A 23,299-nucleotide genomic window follows, 5' to 3' on the forward strand; every position below is an offset into this window, starting at 1 on the left:
TCTTCCCTATCAGTACCTAGGTGGCATCGATGGCCACCGCTCAGGCGCGACCACCCTAGTCGCTCTGCCATGATCGGGGAGGCCACAACCGACGGAGTTACCTTCTAGTCGATCTGCAACATACCATTTTGTTGCGGTTTGCTTTATGAAATTGGTGACTAGTTGCAGGAATGAGAGTAGGTGCAGAAACACATTAGTGGCCAAGGTTCCAAGGAGATAAGGATGAATGAGAGATATGATGCATGGGCCTAATCAAGATGCGTGGCAAGCGTAGGACGCAGCGGACGTAAGAACAAAAATTGGTCGGTTGAACACCAACTTTTCCCACTGCTTAAACATCGATAGACAACCTTTCAGCTTTTTTAGTTTGAGATACCTTTTTTTAAAGGCTGAAAGATTGCCTATGTAGTGTTTAAGCAGTTCTATAAAAAATATAGTGTTTTTTTAGCACAAAAAATGTACTCCCTTCGTTTCATAACGTAAGATATTTTTTGACACTAGCTTAGTGTTATAAAATGTCTTACATTACAAGACGGAAGGAGTAGTGGTTAAGCATTCCCTTTGTAGAAAAAAATCCGAGCTCCATGCCGCGTCGTCCTGTGCGGCTCGGCCCAACCCGCTGCGGTAGCCGCCGCCTCGGGAGACGAATCCATCCCCCGCCCACACAAAATCCAACGGGCCCGAAACGACAAACAAAGAGGCACCGAGAGCCCGCGCCGGCCTGGTACGTACACGCAGCCTCTCTCCACCCCACGCGCCCGGCCGTCGTCTCGCTCGCTGCAATTCTCTCCTCCGCCCGCATCGCCTCGTCCCCAAATCCTAAACCCTAGCGAATCGGGGGCCGAAGCTCGACTCGCCGCGACGATGCCGTCGGCCGCCGCGGGTCCGGCGGAGGTGGCGCTGGCGCCGCCGGCGAAGGCGGCCGCGCTCCCGTTCGCCGGGATCTCGCCGGACCTCTACCCGACGGAGGACGACCTGCCCTACGAGGAGGAGATCCTGCGGGAGCCCTTCAAGCTCAAGGGGTGGTGGCGCTACCTCGTCGCCCGCGCCGCCGCGCCCTTCGCCAAGCGCGCCGTCATCTACGAGCGCGCGCTCAAGGCGCTGCCGGGGAGCTACAAGCTCTGGCACGCCTACCTCCGCGAGCGCCTCGACCACGTGCGCCCGCACCCAATCTCCCACCCGGCCTACGCCTCCCTCAACAACACCTTCGAGCGGGCGCTCGCCACCATGCACAAGATGCCGCGCGTCTGGGTCCTCTACCTCACCTCGCTGCTCGACCAGCGCCTGCTCACCCGCGGCCGCCGCAACTTCGACCGTGCCCTCCGCGCGCTGCCCGTCACGCAGCACGACCGCATCTGGCCGCTCTACCTGCGCCTCGCCTCGCTCCCGGCCTGCCCTGTCGAGACGTCCTTCCGCGTGTTCCGGCGCTACCTCCAGTTCGACCCCTCCCACGCCGAGGACTTCATCGAGTTCCTCGTCTCGGCTGAACGCTGGCAGGAGGCAGCCGACCGCCTGGCCTCCGTGCTCAACGACGATGGCTTCCGCTCTGTCAAGGGGAAGACCAGGCACCAGCTCTGGCTCGAGCTCTGCGATATCCTCACTAAGCATGCTGATGAGGTCGCAGGGCTCAAGGTGGATGCCATACTGCGGGGCGGGATACGCAAGTTCACCGACGAGGTTGGCAAGCTGTGGACCTCGCTGGCCGATTACTATGTCAGGAGGACCCTCTATGAGAAAGCAAGGGACGTCTTCGAGGAGGGGGTTTCTTCAGTGATGACAGTGCAGGAGTTCAGTGTGGTGTTTGAGGCTTATACACAATTTGAGCAGAGTATGCTTGCGGCAAAGCTGGAGGCAGCTGAAGAGGACGGGGCTGCGGGGAGCGACGAGGGTGAGAAAGGGAGCAAGAAGAATAAGGTGGAGAAGCTAGAGAAGGAACTTGCAGCGTGTTGGTTGAATGATGAAGATGACACTGATTTGAGGCTGGCAAGGTTTGAGCGGCTATTGGATCGCAGACCAGAGCTCCTTAGCAGTGTCCTGTTGAGACAGAATCCACATAATGTGGAGGAGTGGCACAGGTGAGACTTGATATAGCGCCTTGATTTATCAACTGGTTCTGCTTGACTTACATTAAGCCACTAATAATGAATATAAATCAATCCATCCAGTGCATTTCTTTGTAAGGATAAGTTTAAAATTCTTTCGTGGTAGCCAGTAGCAAATCTTATTTGAAGTTAGCTGATGCCGTGGAATGTGAAATTGTTGTGTCTAGTTTTTTAAAGTTTAAACTCATTTTAGGTGGACTCCAACTTGATGGAATTATCTTACATTGCAATAATATGTGCAGGAGGGTGAAACTTTTTGACAAGGATCCCGCAAAGCAAGTAGCGACATATGTCGAGGCTGTGAAAACTGTGGACCCAATGAAGGCAGTTGGGAAACCTCATACTCTATGGGTGGCATTTGCAAAGATGTATGAGAAACATAACCGCTTAGATAGTGCTGAAGATATCTTTAAAAAGGCCACACAAGTGAACTATAAAGCAGTGGACCACTTGGCTACTATTTGGTGCGAATGGGCCGAAATGGAGCTCCGCAACCAACATTTTGACAAGGCAATTGAGCTTATGAGGTTAGCCACAGCAGAGCCCTCTGTTGAGGTGAAGAGGCGAGGTATAATTTATTTTGTTCAGTTGTGTTGATTTCTTGTATATTTGGCAAACCATTTTCGCTGACGATTTACATTTTCAGCTGCTGCCGAGGGTGACGAGCCAGTCCAGCTGAAATTACATAAATCTCTGAAATTATGGAGTATCTATGTTGACCTGGAGGAGAGCCTTGGGTCGTTGGAAACAACCCGTGCTGTTTATGAGAGGATATTAGATTTAAGAATTGCCACTCCTCAAATAATTCTTAATTACGCATTTCTTCTTGAGGTAGGATCTTTGCTCAAAGTACATACTTTTGAAGTTTCAAGTAGACTTGTCCAATTGATCTACAATGGTTGTTTACTATTTTCTTCCTCTGCAGGAGAACAAGTATTTCGAAGATGCATTTAAAGTGTATGAAAGAGGTGTAAAAATATTCAAGTATCCCCATGTTAAGGATATTTGGGTGACCTACCTCACAAAGTTTGTAAAGAGGTACCAGCGAAGCAAGTTAGAGCGGGCAAGAGAGCTGTTCACGGAAGCTGTCGAAAAGGTAAAATAAATTCTCTTGTCCCTTGAATTTTGTCATCGGTCTACTTATACTGCGTGTAACTAGAACTGTTACCAACTTGCTTGTGTCAAATTACGTTTCTAAACTGGTGATCTGATCACAAATTCTGAAGGGTAGCCTTGGCGCAGCGGTAACGCTGTTGCCTTGTGACCAGGTCACGGGTTGAGTCCTGGAAACAGCCTCTTGCAGAAATGCAGGGAAAGGCTGGTCGGACCCTTCCCCGGATGCTGCGCAAGCGGGAGCTACGTGCACCGCGCTGCCCCTTTTTTTATCTGATCACAAATTCCGTCTTTGCTTTGCTTCTTAAGAACAAGGTCATAATAATTCTTGTGATGTGATAACATTGTTGCTTGCTATATTTGCACTTGTTGATTTCCTGTTTTCTCTCAGAATCTTCTGTTGCAGCTTCTTGTTATGCGATTATATGTGCATTTGCTTGCTTATTTAGACAGAAGCCATTCTTACCTATTCTTTTCCTGCATCACATACTCACCTAAAATATTATATTCCATAAATTGTCTTGTTACTTACATTTTGCTTCTTTGGCTCAGGCTCCGCCGCACGAAAAGAAGGCCTTATATTTGCAATATGCTAAACTGGAGGAAGACTACGGCCTCGCAAAACGTGCCATGAATGTATATGATGAAGCTGTAAGGGCTGTTCCCAACACTGAAAAGATGAGTATGTATGAAATATACATTGCACGTGCTGCTGAACTTTTCGGTGTTCCAAGGACTAGACAAATATACGAGGTAAGCGTATTATCTTGGTTTGTCTCTGCTTTCCCGTTCTTTGCTTTATAATGTTGCTTTTGGATTGACATTTTCAAGTCCTTGTTGCGAGATCCAATTTTGTGAATTTGTGGCATAGCAAATGGAATATATTTATAGTGATCCTAGCTTCTTAATCTTGTTTCTTGCTGATTAGTTGCAATAGTTAATAACACACGAATCTTGTATGCTCCTTCTAATGGCCAAATTTGTGTATAAAAAAGTTCAGTTGTTATTTTCTCTGCACTTCACACTCTAGATTTAGCCTGCCTGCTCCCACAATATCGACAGATGTTTTAGTGGTAATACATGTACTAACTTTATTCCTGGCTTTCTTAACATCTTTGCAGCAAGCTATAGAATCTGGTCTCCCAGACAAAGATGTTATGGTGATGTGCATGAAGTTTGCGGAACTTGAAAGAAATCTTGGAGAAATTGACCGTTCCCGGGCTATTTATATCCACGCCTCCAACTATGCTGATCCAAATTCTCACCCAGAGTTCTGGAAAAAATGGAACGACTTTGAGATCCAACACGGCAATGAAGATACATTCAGGGAGATGCTTCGCATCAAGCGTACAGTGGCCGCTAGCCGCAGTCAGGTATGTCACATGGATCAACTCTATAGACAGTTTGACATCAATGAACATCCTTGCGTTGTAAACTGACGCTGTACTTGTGCCATGTGCAGACTCATTTCATCCTTCCGGAGTACCTGATGCAAAGGGATCAGAAGCTAAACATGGATGAGGCGGTCGACACTCTGACGCGTGCCGGTGTCCCGCAGGATGAGATGGCCGCCTTAGAAAGGCAGCTAGCTTCTGGACCATCCCCGCCAGCAGCGGCTCCAAGCACCAGTACGACTCCCGCAAACAGAATGATGAACTTTGTTAGTGCCGGAGTAGAGGCACGGGCCGAGAGCAGCACGCAACAGGCTGCTGCTAACAACGAGGACATCGAGCTGCCCGAGGAAGAGAGCGACGAGGAGGACGATGTCCAGATCGCGGAGAGGGCTGTCCCTGAAGCCGTGTTTGGCGAGCTCGGCAAGAGAGCCGCGGAGAGCAGGGAGGAAAGCTCCAGTGCTCAAGAGAACAACGAGCAGCAGCTGGGCGCTCTCGAGAGAATTAAGCGAAGGCGTCAATAGGGTCAAAGATTGTGTGATCCAAGCACGCCATTACCTGTCGTTGAGCCTAATGATGTTGTAGCTGTTACGTGTAAACATGTTCTTGCTAGCGTTTGCTCTTCTTGTACAAGGATTTTGCAGGAGTTAATCTGGTGTTGATCCGCAGCGTTTTTCTGTGTACAAACTGTAAACTCTTGGGACACGTGTCCATCATTTTCAGTGAAATTTTGTCGATTCCAAGGATGAACAATGGACTGGCAGCTTTGTTTGGACGGTGGCCAAAGTTTGCCCTACCAAATTTTGAGTCATGGCCAAAAGTTTGGTCAATAACTCTTTGTGCACTTTAGTTCATTTTTGTTGCCAATGTTGGCTAACTCATTGGCAGCCAAAAGCTAAGGACCCTGTTTAACTGGCGAACGGTGGCATTTGCGAATGTTTTAGTTGGCATTTTCAGTTGTGAGGGGATGGCAGTTTTTTCAGAGTGACATAACAGTTTATGTTTCTTCATAGAAGGCATTTTTGTTTTAAAACTGCCGTTGTTTGATCTTTCCTCACAACTAAAACTAACTGCCATGTGTTCCTGACAACTAAAACTGCCATGCGTTCGCTTGCCACCCCTCTCGCTGGGTAATATTACCAAAACTAAACCAATATTTTGGCTAGCCAAATACTCCTATTTGGTAAGACAAACTTGTTCTTTTCTTTTTTGCGGGTGATGGCAAACTTGGGCTTAAAACCACACACACCCTAGCCTTTGTACTGAGAAATATACACATTTGTTTCCAATAACTCTTTTCAATGTGTATTATCTAAATTTGAATCCAAATAGTATGCATTATCCAAATTTGAATCCAAATAGTATGAGTATTATCCAAGTTTGAATCCAAATAGTGAGTTACTTCGTAGCTCACAGATTTGCACGTAGAAAGCATAAAAGAAAGGGGAAGAAATGTAGCTGAAGAAGACCAAAGAATACACCATCACCAGATGTCAGCAATTTTGAGCTACTCTGTGTGGTCTGAAAGTAATGAACGGCTGAAAATATGTTGACGTAGCCTAGAAACTGTACAGTTTGCCCTATTATTTCCATGTATCGATCTCTAAGCTTCATGCACTTTAACTACCTCATTGTACAAAATAATCAATCCTCTGGAGACTACAGGTCTACAGACTTTCACTACTCTGTGGGGTCTGAAGAATCCCTTGCAAATGATCTTGAACCTACATCAGAATTCCAAACGCATCACTTCACGTAATCTGCGCCATCGAGAAAACGCGCGTACTCTGTCCCGTTGAGTCTGCTATTCACATCCTCCCAGTTCCTGACAAGATCCGGAAGCGGGCGTGTATGAATCTTCACCTGCCTGCTCACCAGTTTCCTCACCGGAACGCCGAGGAATTCCTGCACCTGGAATAATGCCTGCACACACAGAGACAGAGACGCGCTATTAAGGTAAACCGTAATCTATCGATACTTCGTCAGGGCATCCAAATGAGTTCTACTCAAGTACATTTCTGTTTCTGATTATGTCCTCGTAGTAGAGGATCATGCGCCGTGTTGTGTTGAAGCTGTCCAAGCAGTCTCCCATGTACTTCTCGACATCCCTGATGTTTGAAACCAGGGTTGACACGTCCAGTTCTGGTTTGAATTTTGCGAGTATCTCGGCCTGGCAGAGAACAAAATAGACTGATCAGATGAAAGCACTGGCACAGTATGACCAACAGGTTGCAAATGAAAAGTCAGTTATGATGGTTGTTCAAAAGAGAGAGGAAATGCATCAGTGTGCACAGTTTTAACATTTCATTCTGCTCCTTCCAGATATTATCAACACTGGCGTTACAATATTTCTTAAATGCAAAAGCAGAAGATTCAAGTTTCACCAAAAGTTCAAAGTTAGTTTTAGGATTTTAGCATTTCAGAGCCCCATATCAGCAAAGAGGTAGTTTAGCTGCAGGGTTTCAGAACCAGGGTAAGAAAACAAGTGCCCCGCATTTATGCTAAAAAACATGAGGGAACAGAGCAAAGTCACTGTAGTAAATTTACTGGAATTCTCTGTGCATCGACGATACCTCTTCTTCCGAGTGGACGTGAGATTTGTGGGTTCCATTCAGCTGCTTTGCATCTCTGTCATAGTTGTTGGCCAACACAGAGATAAGCCTGCGTAGTGTATTTCTCCTGAAGAGAAATATCACAGAGACACCCTTCTTGTTCAAATAACTAAGTATATCATCATGATGGTCCATAAAACCCTGGAAAACGCAACGATAGCAGTTAATGACATAGAAATATTTTTTCATTTGTTATCACTAGGCATAAGGTTGTTAATGCTAATTGTACACTGAACAATACAAACATCAACATCAATAATCACGATTGACCAACCTGGCTTTTAGAAAAGTTAAGTATCATTAACGTGACATGACATAGCACTGACATATGAGAAATGCAGGCATGTTATGGTGTGGTACACTTCAAAACTCTTAACTGCAGTTTCAACATTATCTGAACCTTTGGCAAGCAAACCAGATCATAAGACCAATTTGCTCTCCATATTTCTATCTACAATAAATAGACTAGATTGCAATAAAAATAACTATGGCAAGGTGTAATAATTTCTGAAATCACGGATAACAAAGCAGCCAAACTACCGAAGAAATGCTGAACCTACAAATATATCACATGGACCAAGAAAAAAGATGAGGTTTAAATACCTGATTTAGCATCCACTTGAATCCAAATGCAGCCGTGCACTCATTCTTTGCTGCACTTGTGAGCCAGTCCAGGTCATACAGTTTGTCGAGTGTTTGTACGATAGACGATATATTTTGTCTTCTATCCACTCTGTTGAATATTTCGCCGTTCGAGCTGATGTTAGGGTGGCTGTTTAGCAGTGTCTCAAACCATCCACTTCCCGATCTTTGCATCGACACGATCACAAAGAACCGCACAGGATTACACGAGCATTCCGCCCTATGGTAAGAAGTACAACACCGCTACACGTGTCAGAAAAACCAACATACACAAAAGGGGGATGCCATGCCAATAAAGATTTTACCCATCCTGTCCTAAGAGGAAAATTACCTGCTGTAACCCTTTGGCTGTGGGAAGTGCACATAGGGCAGCTCCTCACTTGGAACATAAGGGTTTGCGCAAACATGTTCATTCGGTTCTTGTGCACCATTCTCCTCCCCATGCTTGCTCTCCATCCTTATCTGATTGAAGGAGAGGTAGCATACGTAGAGGCCAAAGAGCGCGATGAGGAAGACGAGGGTCGGTCGTGGCGGCAACGACGCCCCCTTGGAGCCTTTGAGCGGATATGGGTGCTGCAAAGTTATTACCAAATCCATGCATGGTGAGATACAGTTGCTAATACTCCTACTGACCAAATAAATAGCACCAAATCCATGGTGAGGTACTGTTACTAGTAATGACCAAATAAACAGCACCAAATCCATGCATGGTGAGATACAGTTGCTAATACTGACCAAATAAATAGCACCAAATCCATGGTCAGATACTGTTACTAATAATGAACAAATAAATAGTAGTAATACCAAATCCAGAAGCAGAGCAGTGGTACGGTACCATTTTGTGACTGAAAGTCTGTAGCAGAAGAAGATTCTACTGCGTGGGCCGGTTTCTGGTCGTCCTGCTCGCGCACAGCAGCAGAGTAACATGCCGAGCCCTCCTCATGGATGTCATCAGCGGCAGCAGCTTGCCATGTGCGACGGATGTATATGAATCACCGCGCATCCTGGTAGGTGAAATTACAGATTCATGTAGTAGTCAGCAAACCCAGCAAAACACTCCCGCAAAAAGAAAAGAAAAACTCATAAGGGTACATACCAGCACCAAGACTGCTAGTTTCAGAAAAAAGAAAAGCACCAAGACTCTGCCGAAAGGGATGCTTCCGGGAAACCAGGAGAACCCTAGGCTGAGCTGAAGGGGGGAGAAGGGAAAGAAACCCCGGAGCAGGATTTGGCGCCGAGAAATGGTGGAGGAGATAGATAGAGATAGAGAGAGAGAGAGAGAGAGAGAAAGAGAGCGCGTTCCGTGAAATGCCGGCGCGAATCTCCCGCCGAGGCCTCGACGCGGCGCGAAATCAGGAACCCGCGGGCCGGATTTGAGCTCCAAAGCGGCGAAGAACCCAAAGGCAGGCAGCTGAGGCGGAGGAGGAAGACGAACCCAGGTGAGATTTTGCTTCCCCGCACAAGACAGACAGGCAGCTGAGAGAGACCACGCGAAAAAGGAGGAGGGATCCCAACGGAACGGAAGAGAAGAGTCGCACGAAGGAACAGCTGGTGCGTCAGCAGGGACGAGGGAGATAATGGAGTACGAATGAACGAGCTCGGTTTGTTTTTTATAAGAGAGAAGAAAGAATGGGGGGAGGGAATGGAGTAGGAACGGGTTTATAGAGTTTGATTATTGGAAAGGGTGTGAACCAACCAACGACGGGGAGGAAGAGGAAGAAACTAGTTGATGCGGAGGAATTCGATCTTTTTTCTTTTTTTGAGGTCTTGGTGAACCATCGATTAAACCAAGGGGATGGGTGATGTCAATCAAAAAACAGAAAGAAAAAAAACACACCAAAGGGGATGGATGATGGTGCCGGCAGCCTCGAGACTTTTTTCCTCTTTTTTTTATGAACAAAGCGGTTTCATCAGGCTAGTACTATTGTGGATCTGGTCCGTCCTCTCGGGTCGAGCGTCGGCCTGACCCGCGATGCTCGGCGTTTCACCGACAGATCATCATCATCCTTCTCCAAATGTCGCCGCTCGCCGCTCGGCGCACCGCGTACGTGACTAGTCCACGCGCACCAGCTGTTCCATGGATAGGCTATGATTTACCAAACTTCTCGCACCAGATCATAGTAGGATATTTTTTAGTTTTTATTTGCAATTACCAGATCATAGCAGGACTGTGTTCACCCAATTGTCAAAGAAAAAAAGAAACAGAAGATTGTGTGCGCCCAAGCCACCTGATGGCGTGTCTGCTTGTTTGCCCGCCCTCTGATAAACTTTTTTACACGAAAAGGATTTGGCGCTTCGACAAGTAACACGGACCGTCGACCCGGCGAATTACCAAGAAGCAAAGGAGAAAACCACGCAAACGAAATCGTCAACGTAATGTGCCTCTGCCACGCCTCGAAGCTCCACGTCTGAGTCCAGCCCACAAAAATCGACCCCATAGGCCATAGCTACTAGCAGCCAAATCCAAACTTCGCCATGAATGGTAAATCGGCGTACTATTCACATCTTTATTTGTCGCGACGCTTAATTTGGTGCAAATGACTAATCCCGATGAATCGGTGGTTTTATGCCTAGTACTTTCAAAATCTTAGACACTTCAGTTTTTTCAGAAAATCTTAAAATCTAAGGCGTGTTAGCACTTAGCTGCTGACTACCTATTTGCACGCGCGTTGCAACGGGGCGCAAATATTCTAGTGGTTCTACATTAATTGTGGCCAATGTACACCTTACACACACAATATTCTAGATTTTGATAGGAATTGATTTGATTTGAGTATGGGTAGGAAAAGGCAAGGAAAGTTTTAAATTTATTTGAGATTTTGATAAGATTTGATTCGGTATGGGTAGGAAAAGGCAAAGAAAGTTTTTGATTGAGTTGAGATTTTGGTAAGAATTGATTTTATTTGATATGATTGAGTTAATGCATGACGTGATTTTGTTTTGATTATTCAAAATTAACCTATCTATGTTTTTTTTGTGTGTGACATAAATTACCCAAAAACCAAAGTGAAGGGAGGCGTGGGGAGGAAAAAAAAATGAAAAGGGGAGGCGACACTGCCAACTCTCGTTTAATTAGTGCTAGAGATATTCTCTCTTGTACGGTCAGCGTACATAAGCTAACTATTACTACTCGTGGATCAGCCAACCACATTTGTTAAAGGATATCATGGAGAAAACTTTCTATAACGATGGCTCAGTAATTTGTGACTAGTTTTATGCTAATTTTTGTGCCAAAAGCTTACACGCCTTGTAACGAGGGAGTACACCGATTATTTGTAACCACGCCATACTTTAATACTTTATCGGTCACAAGCTACCTGATTCTCTTCTACTACTTTATCCTCTAAAATTGAAAACAATGAAGCTTCGGGAGGAGGCCAGGAGAGCCATGAGTGGGCCACAAGCTCACAAAGCGCGCCCTGCAAGCTTGTGGGCCCCTCGTAGCTCTCCTAACCCTAATTCCAGCTCTATAAATACCCAAATATTCCTCGTACACCGGAGGGCACATCAAAAATACTTTTCCGCCGCCGCAAAGCTTCTGTTTTCGTGAGATCCCATCTTGGGGCCTTTTCTGACACTCTGCCGGAGGGGGACTAGATCACGGAGGGCCTCTACACCAACCTTGTTGCCCTTCCGATGATGCATGAGTAGTTTACCACGGACCTAAGGGTCATAGCTAGTACCTAGATGGCTTCTTCTCTCTCTTCTACCCATTAGTTTAAGTACTAGATTTGACATTGGTGATCGTATTTTTTTGAATTTATTTTAGTCTTTTTGTCAATATTTGTTCAGTTGAAGGAGATTTTCCCCGTCAAATATGAGGGGTATGTGATGACTTCGTCAGTCTCAAGATGTTGTGTCCACTCAGTATCACGAAGGTGCTCATAGGTGTAGCGTGTACGTGTGCGCGTTCATTAGGGTGAGCATCTGCGATCATACGTGTTAAAAATAATAGTACCAAACTCAAAGTTATTACCCATCGTGCTTGGATTTGAATTTCTGTGGGGTGATAATGATATTGTCTGTCTAAATGCAACTCTAGGAGAATCATTGTATAGATTCGGTCGCCCTAATAACCGCCAGTACTACGATTCTGGTCGAAACGGCGCATCTAGCAGAATAATCATCATGCGCTCCATCGCCATATTTTTAGGCAACTCGAAATCGAGCCCGCAAGCCTTCATATTTGACGGTTGAGCGAGGCGATATGGCTTTCCTTATATCCACCTAAATCTTGGCGCCGCGAACATTCCCTTCCGTTGTGGCCCACATCCTTGCGCCGGCCACCACTTGGTGCCTGCTCTGCTCCCGGACAACCACGATTTGGCCCAGCTCGCCTCCATGATGGTTTGTAATAATATTGGCTCAACCATTCTTTATTTTAGTTCAATGGTTTATAATAATATTTGTGGGACTGTTTGATCTAAATTGTAGTAATAGAGTAGATAGAAGAAAACGAAAAAGAAAAGTTATGAAGAACACATTATGTCGACCTTGTGTTTGCGCAATCGCCCCAGCCTTAAAAAAATCATGGAGAGGCTGCGAATATGATGACTTTGGTATCCTCCCTATCAAAAACGTTCTTATATTATGCGACGGAGGGAGTAGTTTGTAAAAGGGCATGGTGGGAGACATCTACAGAGAAAATGGGATACTAGTTCGGGCGCCGAACCCAGAAAGCTCTACACGAACCAGCTGGAATTCCCGCAAACAGACCGACAACATAGTCCCTAGCACACACCAACTGGCAAACACAACAGGACCTGCATGACACACAGCATTAGGTGGTGGGATCCCAATCACCGGTCACCACCAACGGATCTCGCCACCCACGTCCGTGCTCATTCACGCGCCGGTACAAAAGACGGGTAGGTCAGAGCACCAGGACATGCCCCGGTGGGTGGTGGGATCACACGTATCGGCTGGAATGTCCAAATCAGAAACTAAATGCCATCCGCAACGGTTGTTTAGGGTCTTTAATAGCAAGGACACACACAATCACACAAGCGAGCAACATCCTAGAGGCTAGAGGCTAGAGCAAGCAACATGATCTGCTTCGGGGAAGCCGCTGACAGCGGTCCGTCCTTGCATGGGTTGGGTAGGGGGGGACGGCGGACCGGCCGGCCGGCCTCATGAGGACGCCATGAAATCGCTTGGGTCGGCGATGGACACCTCCTCGAACTCGTTATCTGGCGAAAGGAAATGGAATGTTACAAGGTCAGCAAGTTTGAAAAACGCAGCAGCTATACAGGAGTCATGGACAAACGACAGAACAAGTAGAGTTTGGTTAGAATTACAAATCACCATCCTTTTCAGTAGTAAATTAGAATTAGGTACATAGCATTGCTCTAGAGAGAACACGAGTCTAGGCACTGTAGTCTGTAACCACCATGGCATAGTGCAAAAAAGTTGTCATTTGATTTGCTCCGGCATGGTATTTACAGGCAGACAATTGCAAATGTCCTTCAGGTTGCATCTCAGCTTTAATGCTTTTATACATTTATTACGGTGAAGGAAATGAACCACAGGTTAATAGAGAGCAAGAAGGATATAAAAATTCATTTTGTTGCACCGACAGTTTTGTAAAACATATCTCGCTAGCGATTGGAGAATGATGACCTTATGATGTACCACAGAAAAATAATAAAAAGGATCATTCTTGATAAAGTCACTTTCTACAAAAGAAGCAGTTGGTGGCAACAACCATTGCTACAAAAATGATAACTATGCCCGGTTGTTACTCAGCGTCAGAACAGAAGGAACACAAAGCAATAGCTCAAAAACAGACGACAAGCTAAACATTGAGTGCATAAGTGTCAAACATCAAGCCAAGCGATACCAGAACAGAACCTTTTCTCAATGCCAATGCAACGACGGCGTCATTCTCCACCTGCACAAGTATCAAAATCAATTTTAAGTCATGGAAGTAAAAAAATGGGTTAAGCTGAATGGTGTCTTTGATCTCGAAATAAGTAAAATCACTAAACTAAGGCTACCCAAATCAAATTGTACCATGCCTAATAAATATAATTCCCTCTGTGGAAAATGCTTTCTCCAATGACTAATATATATTGGTACCTTTTGATCAGCCAGCGTCTTGGAGTCATCCAATATATTGTTGGTAGCCAACAAGATCAACCTCTGGTTATTAGGAGGGTGGTCTGTTATTGACTGCAACTTCTGTTTGATATTCAAAATTGTCTCTGTTGGATCACACTGTATGAAGTAGGTGGTCTTGTTCCGCTTGACTCGAATATACATGCTTGCAAGCCTGCATCAGAGAGAGAGATATGCCTAGAATCATCAGCCAAGTAGGATAACATGCTTACCTATCTCAAACAATCTTCACTACTCGACGCGTTCCACCCTTTATCGAAAAAAGAAACTACTCGACGCGTTGTCAGATCATTATCTTGTCAAGCATAAGATTTGCGTCTTAACATCATATTCACAATTCTGTGGATCATGGGATTTTTCTTTGGACATGTGAAAACCGAAGATATTCACGGGAAGTGCAATCTGCTGGAAAAGCAGCAACAAGTCCTGCAGTAGGAGCAACTAACACACTGGCTATTTCAATCGGTCATGGCGCCATGTATATTTCACCTATTGTAGCAAAATCCTTAAGATGTTATTGAGCATGCAAGTTTTCGTATCCTTTTCTCAGCTTATTGTATAAATCTTACATTGTAATATGACCAAAAAGTAACCAAGGTAAGTTAAAAAAAAGTAACAAAGGTATGCCAGGATGAACACCTTCTTTTTACTAGTAATTGCATGGTATAATTTCAGTTGGTGGCGGTGGAAAGGACTGATTCCCCTGAAGACTGAATTTTTACAAGATAAACAAACAAATAGTACAGGCGCCCCGAAATCAGCAATTCCACGAGTTCTTCCCCCCCAACAACTAGCGCCTCGCGGAATAATTTTCAGTCACCACTACCACAAACACACTAGATGCCTCGTCCCCGAGCAATTTCCGCCGTTCCGCGCGCTACTCAGACGCAAGGGGGGGCTGTTAGATTCGCCCGCGGCGGAAGGAGACGCACCTGTCCGATCCGCGCTTCAACTGCCGGCGGGAGAGGGGCGGCGGATCCGGCCGGAGTCGGCGGGGCGAGCGAGGACGGCGGAGGCGCGGGGGAGCGAGGCCGGTGGATCGTTGCGTGGCTGGAAAGCGAGGGCAGCGTGGGGAAGAAGAGACGGAGAGGAGAGGCGAGGACGGTCGTCGCTGCCGCCGTTCATTCAGCGGGCCGTCAATGGTGGGCCCCAGATCAAACCTGGCCAGATGGGCCAGCACGGCCCGTCCTGCGCTAAACGGGGCTAGACAGGGGGAAAGCCTCGCGAGATGACCGGCCCATCCGCGCGGGAGGCCACGGCCTTTTTTTTTTGTTTTTGTTTTCTGTTCTCGATTTTTGCTTTATTTTTTGTACTTTTATTTATTATCTTGAAAAATAATTTTATAAAATATTAAATAAGTATTAAAAATGTTGAAAGAGTATTTAAAAAATGTTGAATAATTATTAGAAATGTTGAGCAAGTATTTGAAAAATGGTAAATAAGTACTAAAAATGTTGAACGAGTATTTAAAAAATGTTGAAAAAATAATTGAAAATATTGAATAAGTATTAAAAATGTTAAACAAGTATTTGAAAATATTGAGTAAGTATTAAAATATTTAACGAGTATTTAAAAAATGTGGAATAGGTACTAAATAATGTTGAACGAGTATTTTAAAAATGAGTATTTAAAAATATTGAAAAGTATTTAAAAAATGTTGGATAAGCATTCAGACAATTTTGAAACGTGTATACAAAATATGTTGATCACTTATTGAAAAAAATTGACACATACGAAAAATGTACCATGAAAACAAAAACAAACATAAGAAAAACAAAAAAGTAAAAAAAATGGAGAAGAAAAAGGTAACCAAACAAAAAATGGAGAATAAAACAAAAAAATAACAAAAAATATGAAAAGAAAATGAAAAACAATGAAAAAGGAAAAACCCGAAGAAAACCTAATAAAAATGAATAAAAAAATTAAAAAATGCAGTAAAAATAGGAAAAAGAAAAATGGATCAGTGTGAAAAACCTGGCTCTTTTCCCTTTAACTCATGCCCTACGTCTTGTACGCGAAGCTGATCGGGACGCAGTGGTCAGCAATGCATCGACTGAACTGGGGATCCCAAGATCGAGCGCACTGTTTTCTACTCCTTTTTCCGAAAAAAATACGCTAACGGTCCGGCCTGTTACTATAGTCGCTCGTTGCGAGAGATCCCGTTCGTCTCACTTAATGCCAGAAATAGACGCCGGGGGCCAAACGTGCCAGGCATGGCACTGCTCACCATGGCACGCTTGCTACACGCCCTGTGTTGTGCCGGCCCGCGTGCCGCCAGGGGCAACCCATCGGTATGTTAGGCATGTTTCGTCCCGCGTCACCCGCCAAGGCACGTTTTGCCCAAATACCACAAAAGATGCAGAAAAGCTGAGAGAAAATATAAAATTCAGAAAAGTATATAGTAGAAAATTTAAAAAATGAGGCAGAATTTCATGTGGGATACATCTTGAGTTTATTACTGGTTGCCTCCTTAAACCATCCATCTCTGGGAAAGAAACAAAGTACAATGTCACGCTCTAGATCACAAAAGGAAAATTAAATTACAAAATTAAAATTAAAATTACAAAGACTCTCTTTCATCCTGTAACACTCGTTCCCGTGTCAAAAATCAATAGAAAAAAGAAAATTATTCAGCTGGGGGCCTCCCCCCGGTGACCTTCAATTTTTTTTACAAAGACTACAACTACAATTCTTCTTCTTCTTCGATGGCAAGATCTTCGAATCAGTTCTTTGTTGTCTGCGGTGTGTGGGGTTCTCCTTCTGCTAGTTCCCCATCTTTCAAGGTCATTAATGTTTTCACCATATCTAGGTCAGGCTTGTTCTTCTTTCCTTAAGTATTCTTCCAGCTAGCTGAAAGTAGACTCCGATGATGTAGATGAGACGTCTACTGAGAACACATCCCTTGCTAATATGGAAAGCACCGAATATGCAAGCTTGTGGTCAGAACACCACTACAGTATGTCGAAGTCCTCCTCGTCATCTTCATCGAAGCTGACTTTGTCGTTGTTGAGATACTTCGCTAACTCCCCGCCACCCGATGCTCATGTGGAAGAGCTCGAGGTAGAGGAGGAAGAACCAAATATCTTGCTCCATGCTCCTTTATTTTCGCATGCAGTTGGTGCTGGTGGAGGTCATTGTATTCGAACTCCGGCAAAATTTTATTCGTACTTAAGTAACTTCAAAAAGTTTATCACGAACATCCATGAAATAAGCACAATAATCTAAATGCAGGGACCCAACTAGTACATCGAGTGCATTAGCAAACATAACAAGTTTAGCCCTAGGGTCCAGGATTAATGCAAATGCATACAACATATGAATTTCTTTCCAATGTTTCAAATAATTAAGTTTCATCCGAGCAACAACTTCAAGCAATAACTCATCGCTTTCGTATGCGTTCAGATGAGTATGAATGTCTACAATACTATGCACCATTAAAGGAGACGTGAGATAATAAACCCAAGACAAATAAATAGTTGCATCATAAAATTTCAACAAAAACATGGTCAATATTGAAGAAAGACGCCAAGTTGTAGGAGTGATTAGTTGTGATTTGTAGTCGTTATATTGGATCTTACAAAACTATAGGTATGAATCTTTTTCATCAAAATTTTCATAATCTTAGAACGTTCTCGATATCATGTTATGAGTACATGGAATTTTGTAATATTTTTGCATTAATTCTTCTCCCTCAAATAAATAAGAATCTAAAAGCTTCTCTCATCACCGACCGACCACCCGTAAATGCCGTGATTGGCAATAAACCTTTCTTCAACTATAGTTAATTGTATAATCATATACTTTTTTCCGTCAGATAATCAATTGACATAAAGACATTGCTTTGTTTGTGGAGTATTTCATCTGATAAATACTTCTAGATGTAGTACACATGGCAGCATTCAATGGAATATGGAAAGATATTGAACGACCAACAACACTCTATTTTGCCACTTCTCATCCATCAGCTCGAGTTAATCCATCTATTTGTATTCAAAGTTAATCATATACTATATAGTAGTAGATGCATTGTTTTGATACATTGATGTTTCTTAATGCACTTCTAAAAAAATACACAAACTTATCCACAAATCTTATCACATCAAACCAACGAGACTCTTATAATTATGTAAAACAAAATATATTGGAGACAAACAAATCATTTAAAACTCAAATTGAAAATTTGCTAAATCACATATAGTGAATAACTATACATAACACTTGGTACTTAAAATTAAACTACCTGCAACATTAATTATAGATATATTAAACTATATAATTATAGCTAACAACAAGCTAATCCTCCTCATCAAGGAGATGTTGTGGACGACCGATGAAGTGCTCCTCGTCCTCCCATGGTTGGAGGGGACCACGATGTCGCCGCCATGCACCGGCTCGAGGAGTCGTTCGACACGACAATGACAGGGAGTTGCTGGAATGAGTAGGTGAACCTGTGAATAATAAGCAACCTCACCATGGCGAATTCAAGTCCGATTCTAGCATCATTTGGGGAAAAATGGGTGGCAGCTAGAAATAGTTCGAGTTTCTGGGGGTGCCGATGAGAATTTTACAATGTCAGGGAGGTGAAGCGGCAACATGCCGGACAGGGATCCACTTATTCGTGGGAGAGGAGCTAAAGTGGTGAGCAATAATTTTGGAATGCCCTCCAACTAAGTCTGAAGCGGTACGCAATAAATGATACATTCATGTTGCATCATGTTTTCCTACTGTTATTTTCATTGTTTTAATGTTATATTTCACTTTTAGATACAATTATAATGTCATTTCTCTCTTAAATTGCAAGTTATATCACAAGAGGGAGATTGCCCGCAGCTAGAATTCTACGGATGACGCTCGGTCGAAATCAGCGCCCACAGCCTCCAAATATGAGGCTCATGGGCTCAATATGGAGCGGGCCAATATGATATGGGGGTGTGATGACTCTTGTTTGAGTGCATTTGGGCTCAAAATCGCAATATTAGAGTCCGGCCAATATGATCACCTCTTCAAGAGAGAAAGTTTGTCTAATTCTACGAATCTTTACAGGACCATACCCTACTCGCATAAGTATCTTGCAATGTTGCTATAAGATCACAGAAGACTAGGCATCAATTTTTTATCACCTTGGCCAAGTTTGGAAAATGAAATTGTGACAGGTAAGCAGATAAAAGCACATATATGGCAGTAATAAACAGTCAACTGATTATTTGAGTTAATTAACTGCAACTCTATTCACATACACAGAACATCAGTTCCTTTGGGAAAATTCCAGTCCTGTTAATCGGTAGTATAACCTAAACACACACTGCTCCGGTGAAAACCCAGCTCACAGATGAGGGCTATGGGTTTTGAACGGCAGGACGCAAGAGTAAGTGACATACTTTACACTGTCAACAAGGACCACAACAAATATACGCGACAATGACTTCGAAGAGATCCTTCCATCAGCATCCACTCTAGGGTCAGCCAGGACAGAGACCACCACCGATGAAGCCGGTTTGTTTCCAGCAAAGCTCTCGTTCTTGGGGTGCGCTTTGAGGTTATCGGTGTGGTTGGACGTTGAACTTTTTAGGGGAATGGCCATGGAATGTAAAATCCTTCTGTTCTTGACCTTATGGGACTGACTGGAGGGGAGGTTCTCCGTGGAGTTATGTGATGCGTTGTGCATACCACTGGAGTAGACAGGAACAATGGTGGTCGGTGATATATCGAACTGGAACACTTCGGTGCACATTCCGGAGCTCAACATAGGACCTGAAAAACAATGGGAAGGAATAACTTTCAGCAAATGAAGAAAGAAACTACTTGCAGTAACAGTGTACAATTGAATTCAACTGATCAAAAGCAACTAAGATAGCACATACTTCTTCCTACAGGATCAAATCCCTAACATGAAGCTACACTTCAGTTTTCCACAAATATATGTATAGCTGTACAATGGCAAGTGAGATAGCTATTCAATTCGGGTGTCACAAGTACATACATAGAACCGGCAGAACTTAAGCAAACTAACAAAAAACATGCTATTGGTACAGTCAATTACATGCCCTATCAAGCCCAGCTAATCATTTGACACTGGGTTTTGTCAGAGTAGATTGTACCGGTACGGATACGCGTATCAGTATCGGGGCAATACGGATACAAAAATATGTCATTTCTGAAAAGCGTCAATACTGGGATACATTTGACTATTTGCGAAAAGAATATAAAAAATATGTTATCAATTAAGCATCAAAGCCATTTAGCATATATTTAGTCAGTGCAGTCCATTATCTTCCATCATCTTATCCATGATTCCAACAAAAGCAAGAACCAACAGCCAAAGGGTAGCAGCAATTTACCAAACATAAAAGTTCAGTTAGAGACAAAGGGAGGAGGAAATCAACAGCCTTCCATTAGATAGAATTCTATAGGATAGTGGGGGGAAGGGGAGCAGGAGCACCAGGGGAGCCTTCCACCGACACTACTAGAGCTTGAGAAGTATCAGGGACGTAACGGGAAAGAATCAGTATCGGATACGGTATCCAATACGGATACACTGGTTGCTGGAAGTATCAGTGTTTTCTTCCGTCATACTCTCTCTAGAGCTTTCATCAATGAAGTTCCTAGGGACGAGTCAAATATAATACCACAATAGTCCACAAACCACCAATGTTGTATGTTAAAAGCCACCAATCGGAAGCAACAACTATCAGCAAATGAAGGAACAGACTAGTTGCAGTAACTAACTGCGGTTAATTACAGGTTTAATTGAATTCAACTGAACAAAGGCGACTAAGATGGCACATCACATATCTCAATGCTAACAGTTAGAAATGTATGCCACCCAATTTGGACAACTAAATACACAGAAATGACGGAACTTAAGGAAAAACATGCTACTGGTACAGTCAATTACATGCTCTATCATGTTCAACTAAGCATTTTACATTGGATTAGTCATTATTTCAAGAGCAATGAAGTTTTAGGGACATGCTAAATTTATATACGCTGCATCGGTCCACAAGTAATATTGTACTCCCTCCGTCCCAAAATTCTTGTCTTAGATTTGTCTAGATACGGATGTACCTAATACTAAAACGTGACTTGATACATCCGTATTTAGACAAATCTAAGAAACGAATTTTGGGATGGAGGGAGTATGTTATAACATGCATACTGATACTGCGTACATGCACGAGCACATGTTGTATAATATGCTGCATTAACAATTGTTGCGACTGCACAAGGCAATAACACACCAAACATAAACTCTTGGAATGCATTCACTGACCAAGTGACATAACCATATAAGTCCATGGTTGCCTCGCTGTCCATACTACATGGTAGCCACTTTTCAAGTTGTCTACTGATCGAAACAGAGGCATCCACTAGATAATATTTCCAGAAAACTGCCACCCTTATGTTGGCTATAAGTTACTCGCAAACATCAAAACATTATCTATTAGGAAGTTGCATCAGCTAGTGACTGCTACATTCGTATCACGGTCACAGTATGATCTCTATCTCTACTCTTATAAAAAATCGAGTTGATGATGATGGTGTGCCTGCCATCCTGCAATATGGACCGTCTGATCTATATCTGACGGATAGAAAGCAAACTATGACGATTTTGCAAAAAGATACCCGCACCCCTCTCCACATTTGCGGATAAGGACTTCCCTCGTTCATCTTCGTCTCCCACGAGATAAACAGCTTGTATAAATGCATCTTTATGTTCCATGCAACGCATGGGCCTCTTGCTAGTAACAAGTATAAAACCGACATGGCACACAGACATAAGTAATTTGTTTTTCAAATCTAAAGCAGTATGCAACTTTTTGTAGCATCCTTACCTGACATTGCTTCACTAAACCATTGTGGCAGTAATTCATCATCGTCTCTGTATATGCTTCCATCTCCAGGAGGTAAAGCCATCAGTTTGTTTTTTATTGCTTTGGCAGATTCCATGACTTCTCCAGAATTCAACTGAGCAACATGGCCAGGAATTGCCAAACTAGTATCTTCTTGCCCTTGGTTACATGAAGTCTTCCCATCAGAGTGACACATGCGCGAAGAAGCTTCCTCACTCGCAACAACAGACTGGATAACAAGATTTCCATTGATCTTGACATGCTTCCCATTCCTTGGAATATACAACAACGCCGGGAGCTTTTCACTTGAATTATGTGGCAGCTTCGAATCAACACCTTCCGAGACACCATCTCGAGGCCCATCAACAGCCAGAACCCTCCCATGACGTGATTGTGATGGACCAAGCACAATTCCTTCTCGAGTATCAACTGCTCCATACATCCGATTTACCGCAGGAACCAAACACCCGCAGAGCATCATCAGTAACAACAATCCAAGGAGGCTGACACTCGCAACCTTCTTGGTCTTCCTGGACTTCTTGGCCGGTGGCTCTGCGGCAGCCGACGCAGGCTGCTTGGTTTTCAGCCGAGGTATCGGCATGAGCGGCACTTGGGAGCCGCGCGCTCCCATCGCATAAGCCGGGTGCATCCATGGCGGTGGCAAAGGGTACAATCCTGGGTACATAGGAAGCGGCGGCGGGACCCCTGCACCACCTGCGCCAGCCAGTTGCTGCTTGAGAGCAGCGTTCTCGGCGGTGACACAGGAGATCCTGGTGGACAGATCGGCGATGGTGGCCTGCATGGCTTTGACCTTCCCCTCCAGCTCCTCCACGTACTGCTTCTTCCTCTGCCGCGACAGGTGCGCGCTCTCCCTGTTCCGCACCAGCCGCGCGCGCCGCTTGGCGTCCTCACCCTCTCCTCCATCCCTAGCCTTGTCGTCGCTCCCAGCGCTCGCGCTCCTGGAAGACGTCTCCGAGGACTCGTCGTTCTTCAGGCCGCCGTCCGCTCCGCCACCGGAGCCGGAGGAGGAGTCCCCTGCCCCGCCCGGCGACCCGGCCGAGGACGAGGACGTGGCGAGCGGCGGCGGCGGCGACGGGAGCTGCACGTCGTCGGTGGGGAGGAGGTCGAGGTCGAGGTCGAAGTCGAAGTCGATGTCCAGATCGTCGAGATCGAAGCCGTCCAGGGCGAACGCGTCGTCGCCCGGGTGGGGGAACTCCGGCAGGTCGTCGGGGAAGGGCAGGTCCGCGAAGGGGGACGCCTCCGCGATGGCCATGGCGCGAGATCCGGTCACGGCGAGCGCATGCGCGACGGCGGGGCGGCCGGTCGGTCGGGGTTCGGGATCTCACGCGGCGCGGTCGCCGTGGCGTGCAGGGTTTGCGAATGTTCGGGAGAGGAAAGGGACCAGAAATTGGGGGATTCGGTCCGAGTCGTTGGTCGCCTCTTTGGCGTCGTGGAGACGAACCGGACGCGTG

General features: G+C 44.7%; 2 protein-coding genes and 1 pseudogene across 3 annotated transcripts; 1 reads left to right on the top strand and 2 right to left on the bottom strand.

Annotated features, from left to right (window-relative positions):
• The first annotated feature begins 699 nt into the window (after window positions 1-699).
• On the top strand, window positions 700-5,359 carry LOC109734331 (uncharacterized). Its single transcript, XM_020293546.4, has 7 exons — window positions 700-2,075; window positions 2,345-2,670; window positions 2,749-2,933; window positions 3,028-3,198; window positions 3,768-3,968; window positions 4,337-4,588; window positions 4,678-5,359. Exons 1-7 carry the CDS (start codon window positions 865-867, stop codon window positions 5,128-5,130), a joined length of 2,799 nt encoding a protein of 932 aa, XP_020149135.1. The 5' UTR covers window positions 700-864; the 3' UTR covers window positions 5,131-5,359.
• A 778-nt stretch (window positions 5,360-6,137) lies between these two features.
• LOC109734332 (uncharacterized) lies at window positions 6,138-8,476 on the bottom strand (annotated as a pseudogene).
• Window positions 8,477-12,541: 4,065 nt separating this feature from the next.
• LOC109734333 (bZIP transcription factor 60) lies at window positions 12,542-23,264 on the bottom strand. Of its 2 annotated transcripts, none has more exons than XM_020293547.4 (4): window positions 14,910-15,107; window positions 13,939-14,131; window positions 13,711-13,750; window positions 12,542-13,049 (listed from the first exon to the last, which is right to left on the bottom strand). In XM_020293547.4, the coding sequence occupies exons 2-4, from the start codon at window positions 14,119-14,121 to the stop codon at window positions 12,991-12,993; spliced, it is 282 nt and encodes a 93-aa protein (XP_020149136.1). In that variant the 5' UTR covers window positions 14,122-14,131; window positions 14,910-15,107; the 3' UTR covers window positions 12,542-12,990. The 2 variants fall into 2 exon arrangements, with proteins under 2 accessions (XP_020149136.1, XP_073364189.1); XM_073508088.1 differs by lacking the exons at window positions 12,542-13,049; window positions 14,910-15,107 and adding exons at window positions 19,356-19,728; window positions 21,810-23,264 and having other exon boundaries at window positions 13,502-13,750.
• Between the last annotated feature and the right edge of the window lie 35 nt (window positions 23,265-23,299).

The sequence above is a fragment of the Aegilops tauschii genome, chromosome 2, assembly GCF_002575655.3.
Source record: "Aegilops tauschii subsp. strangulata cultivar AL8/78 chromosome 2, Aet v6.0, whole genome shotgun sequence".
NCBI classification, from domain to species: Eukaryota; Viridiplantae; Streptophyta; class Magnoliopsida; order Poales; family Poaceae; genus Aegilops; species Aegilops tauschii.

Coding starts and splice junctions, on each gene's coding strand:
- LOC109734331 (XM_020293546.4), top strand. CDS start 865: ATGCCGTCGGCCGCCGCGGGTCCGGCGGAGGTGGCGCTGGCGCCGCCG. Junction 2,076..2,344: donor AATGTGGAGGAGTGGCACAG/GTGAGACTTGAT, acceptor TAATATGTGCAG/GAGGGTGAAACTTTTTGACA. Junction 4,589..4,677: donor TGGCCGCTAGCCGCAGTCAG/GTATGTCACATG, acceptor TGCCATGTGCAG/ACTCATTTCATCCTTCCGGA.
- LOC109734333 (XM_073508088.1), bottom strand. CDS start 23,100: ATGGCCATCGCGGAGGCGTCCCCCTTCGCGGACCTGCCCTTCCCCGAC. Junction 19,729..21,809: donor GTTTAGTGAAGCAATGTCAG/GTAAGGATGCTA, acceptor ATTGTTTTTCAG/GTCCTATGTTGAGCTCCGGA. Junction 13,751..13,938: donor AGACGCTGGCTGATCAAAAG/GTACCAATATAT, acceptor ATACTTGTGCAG/GTGGAGAATGACGCCGTCGT.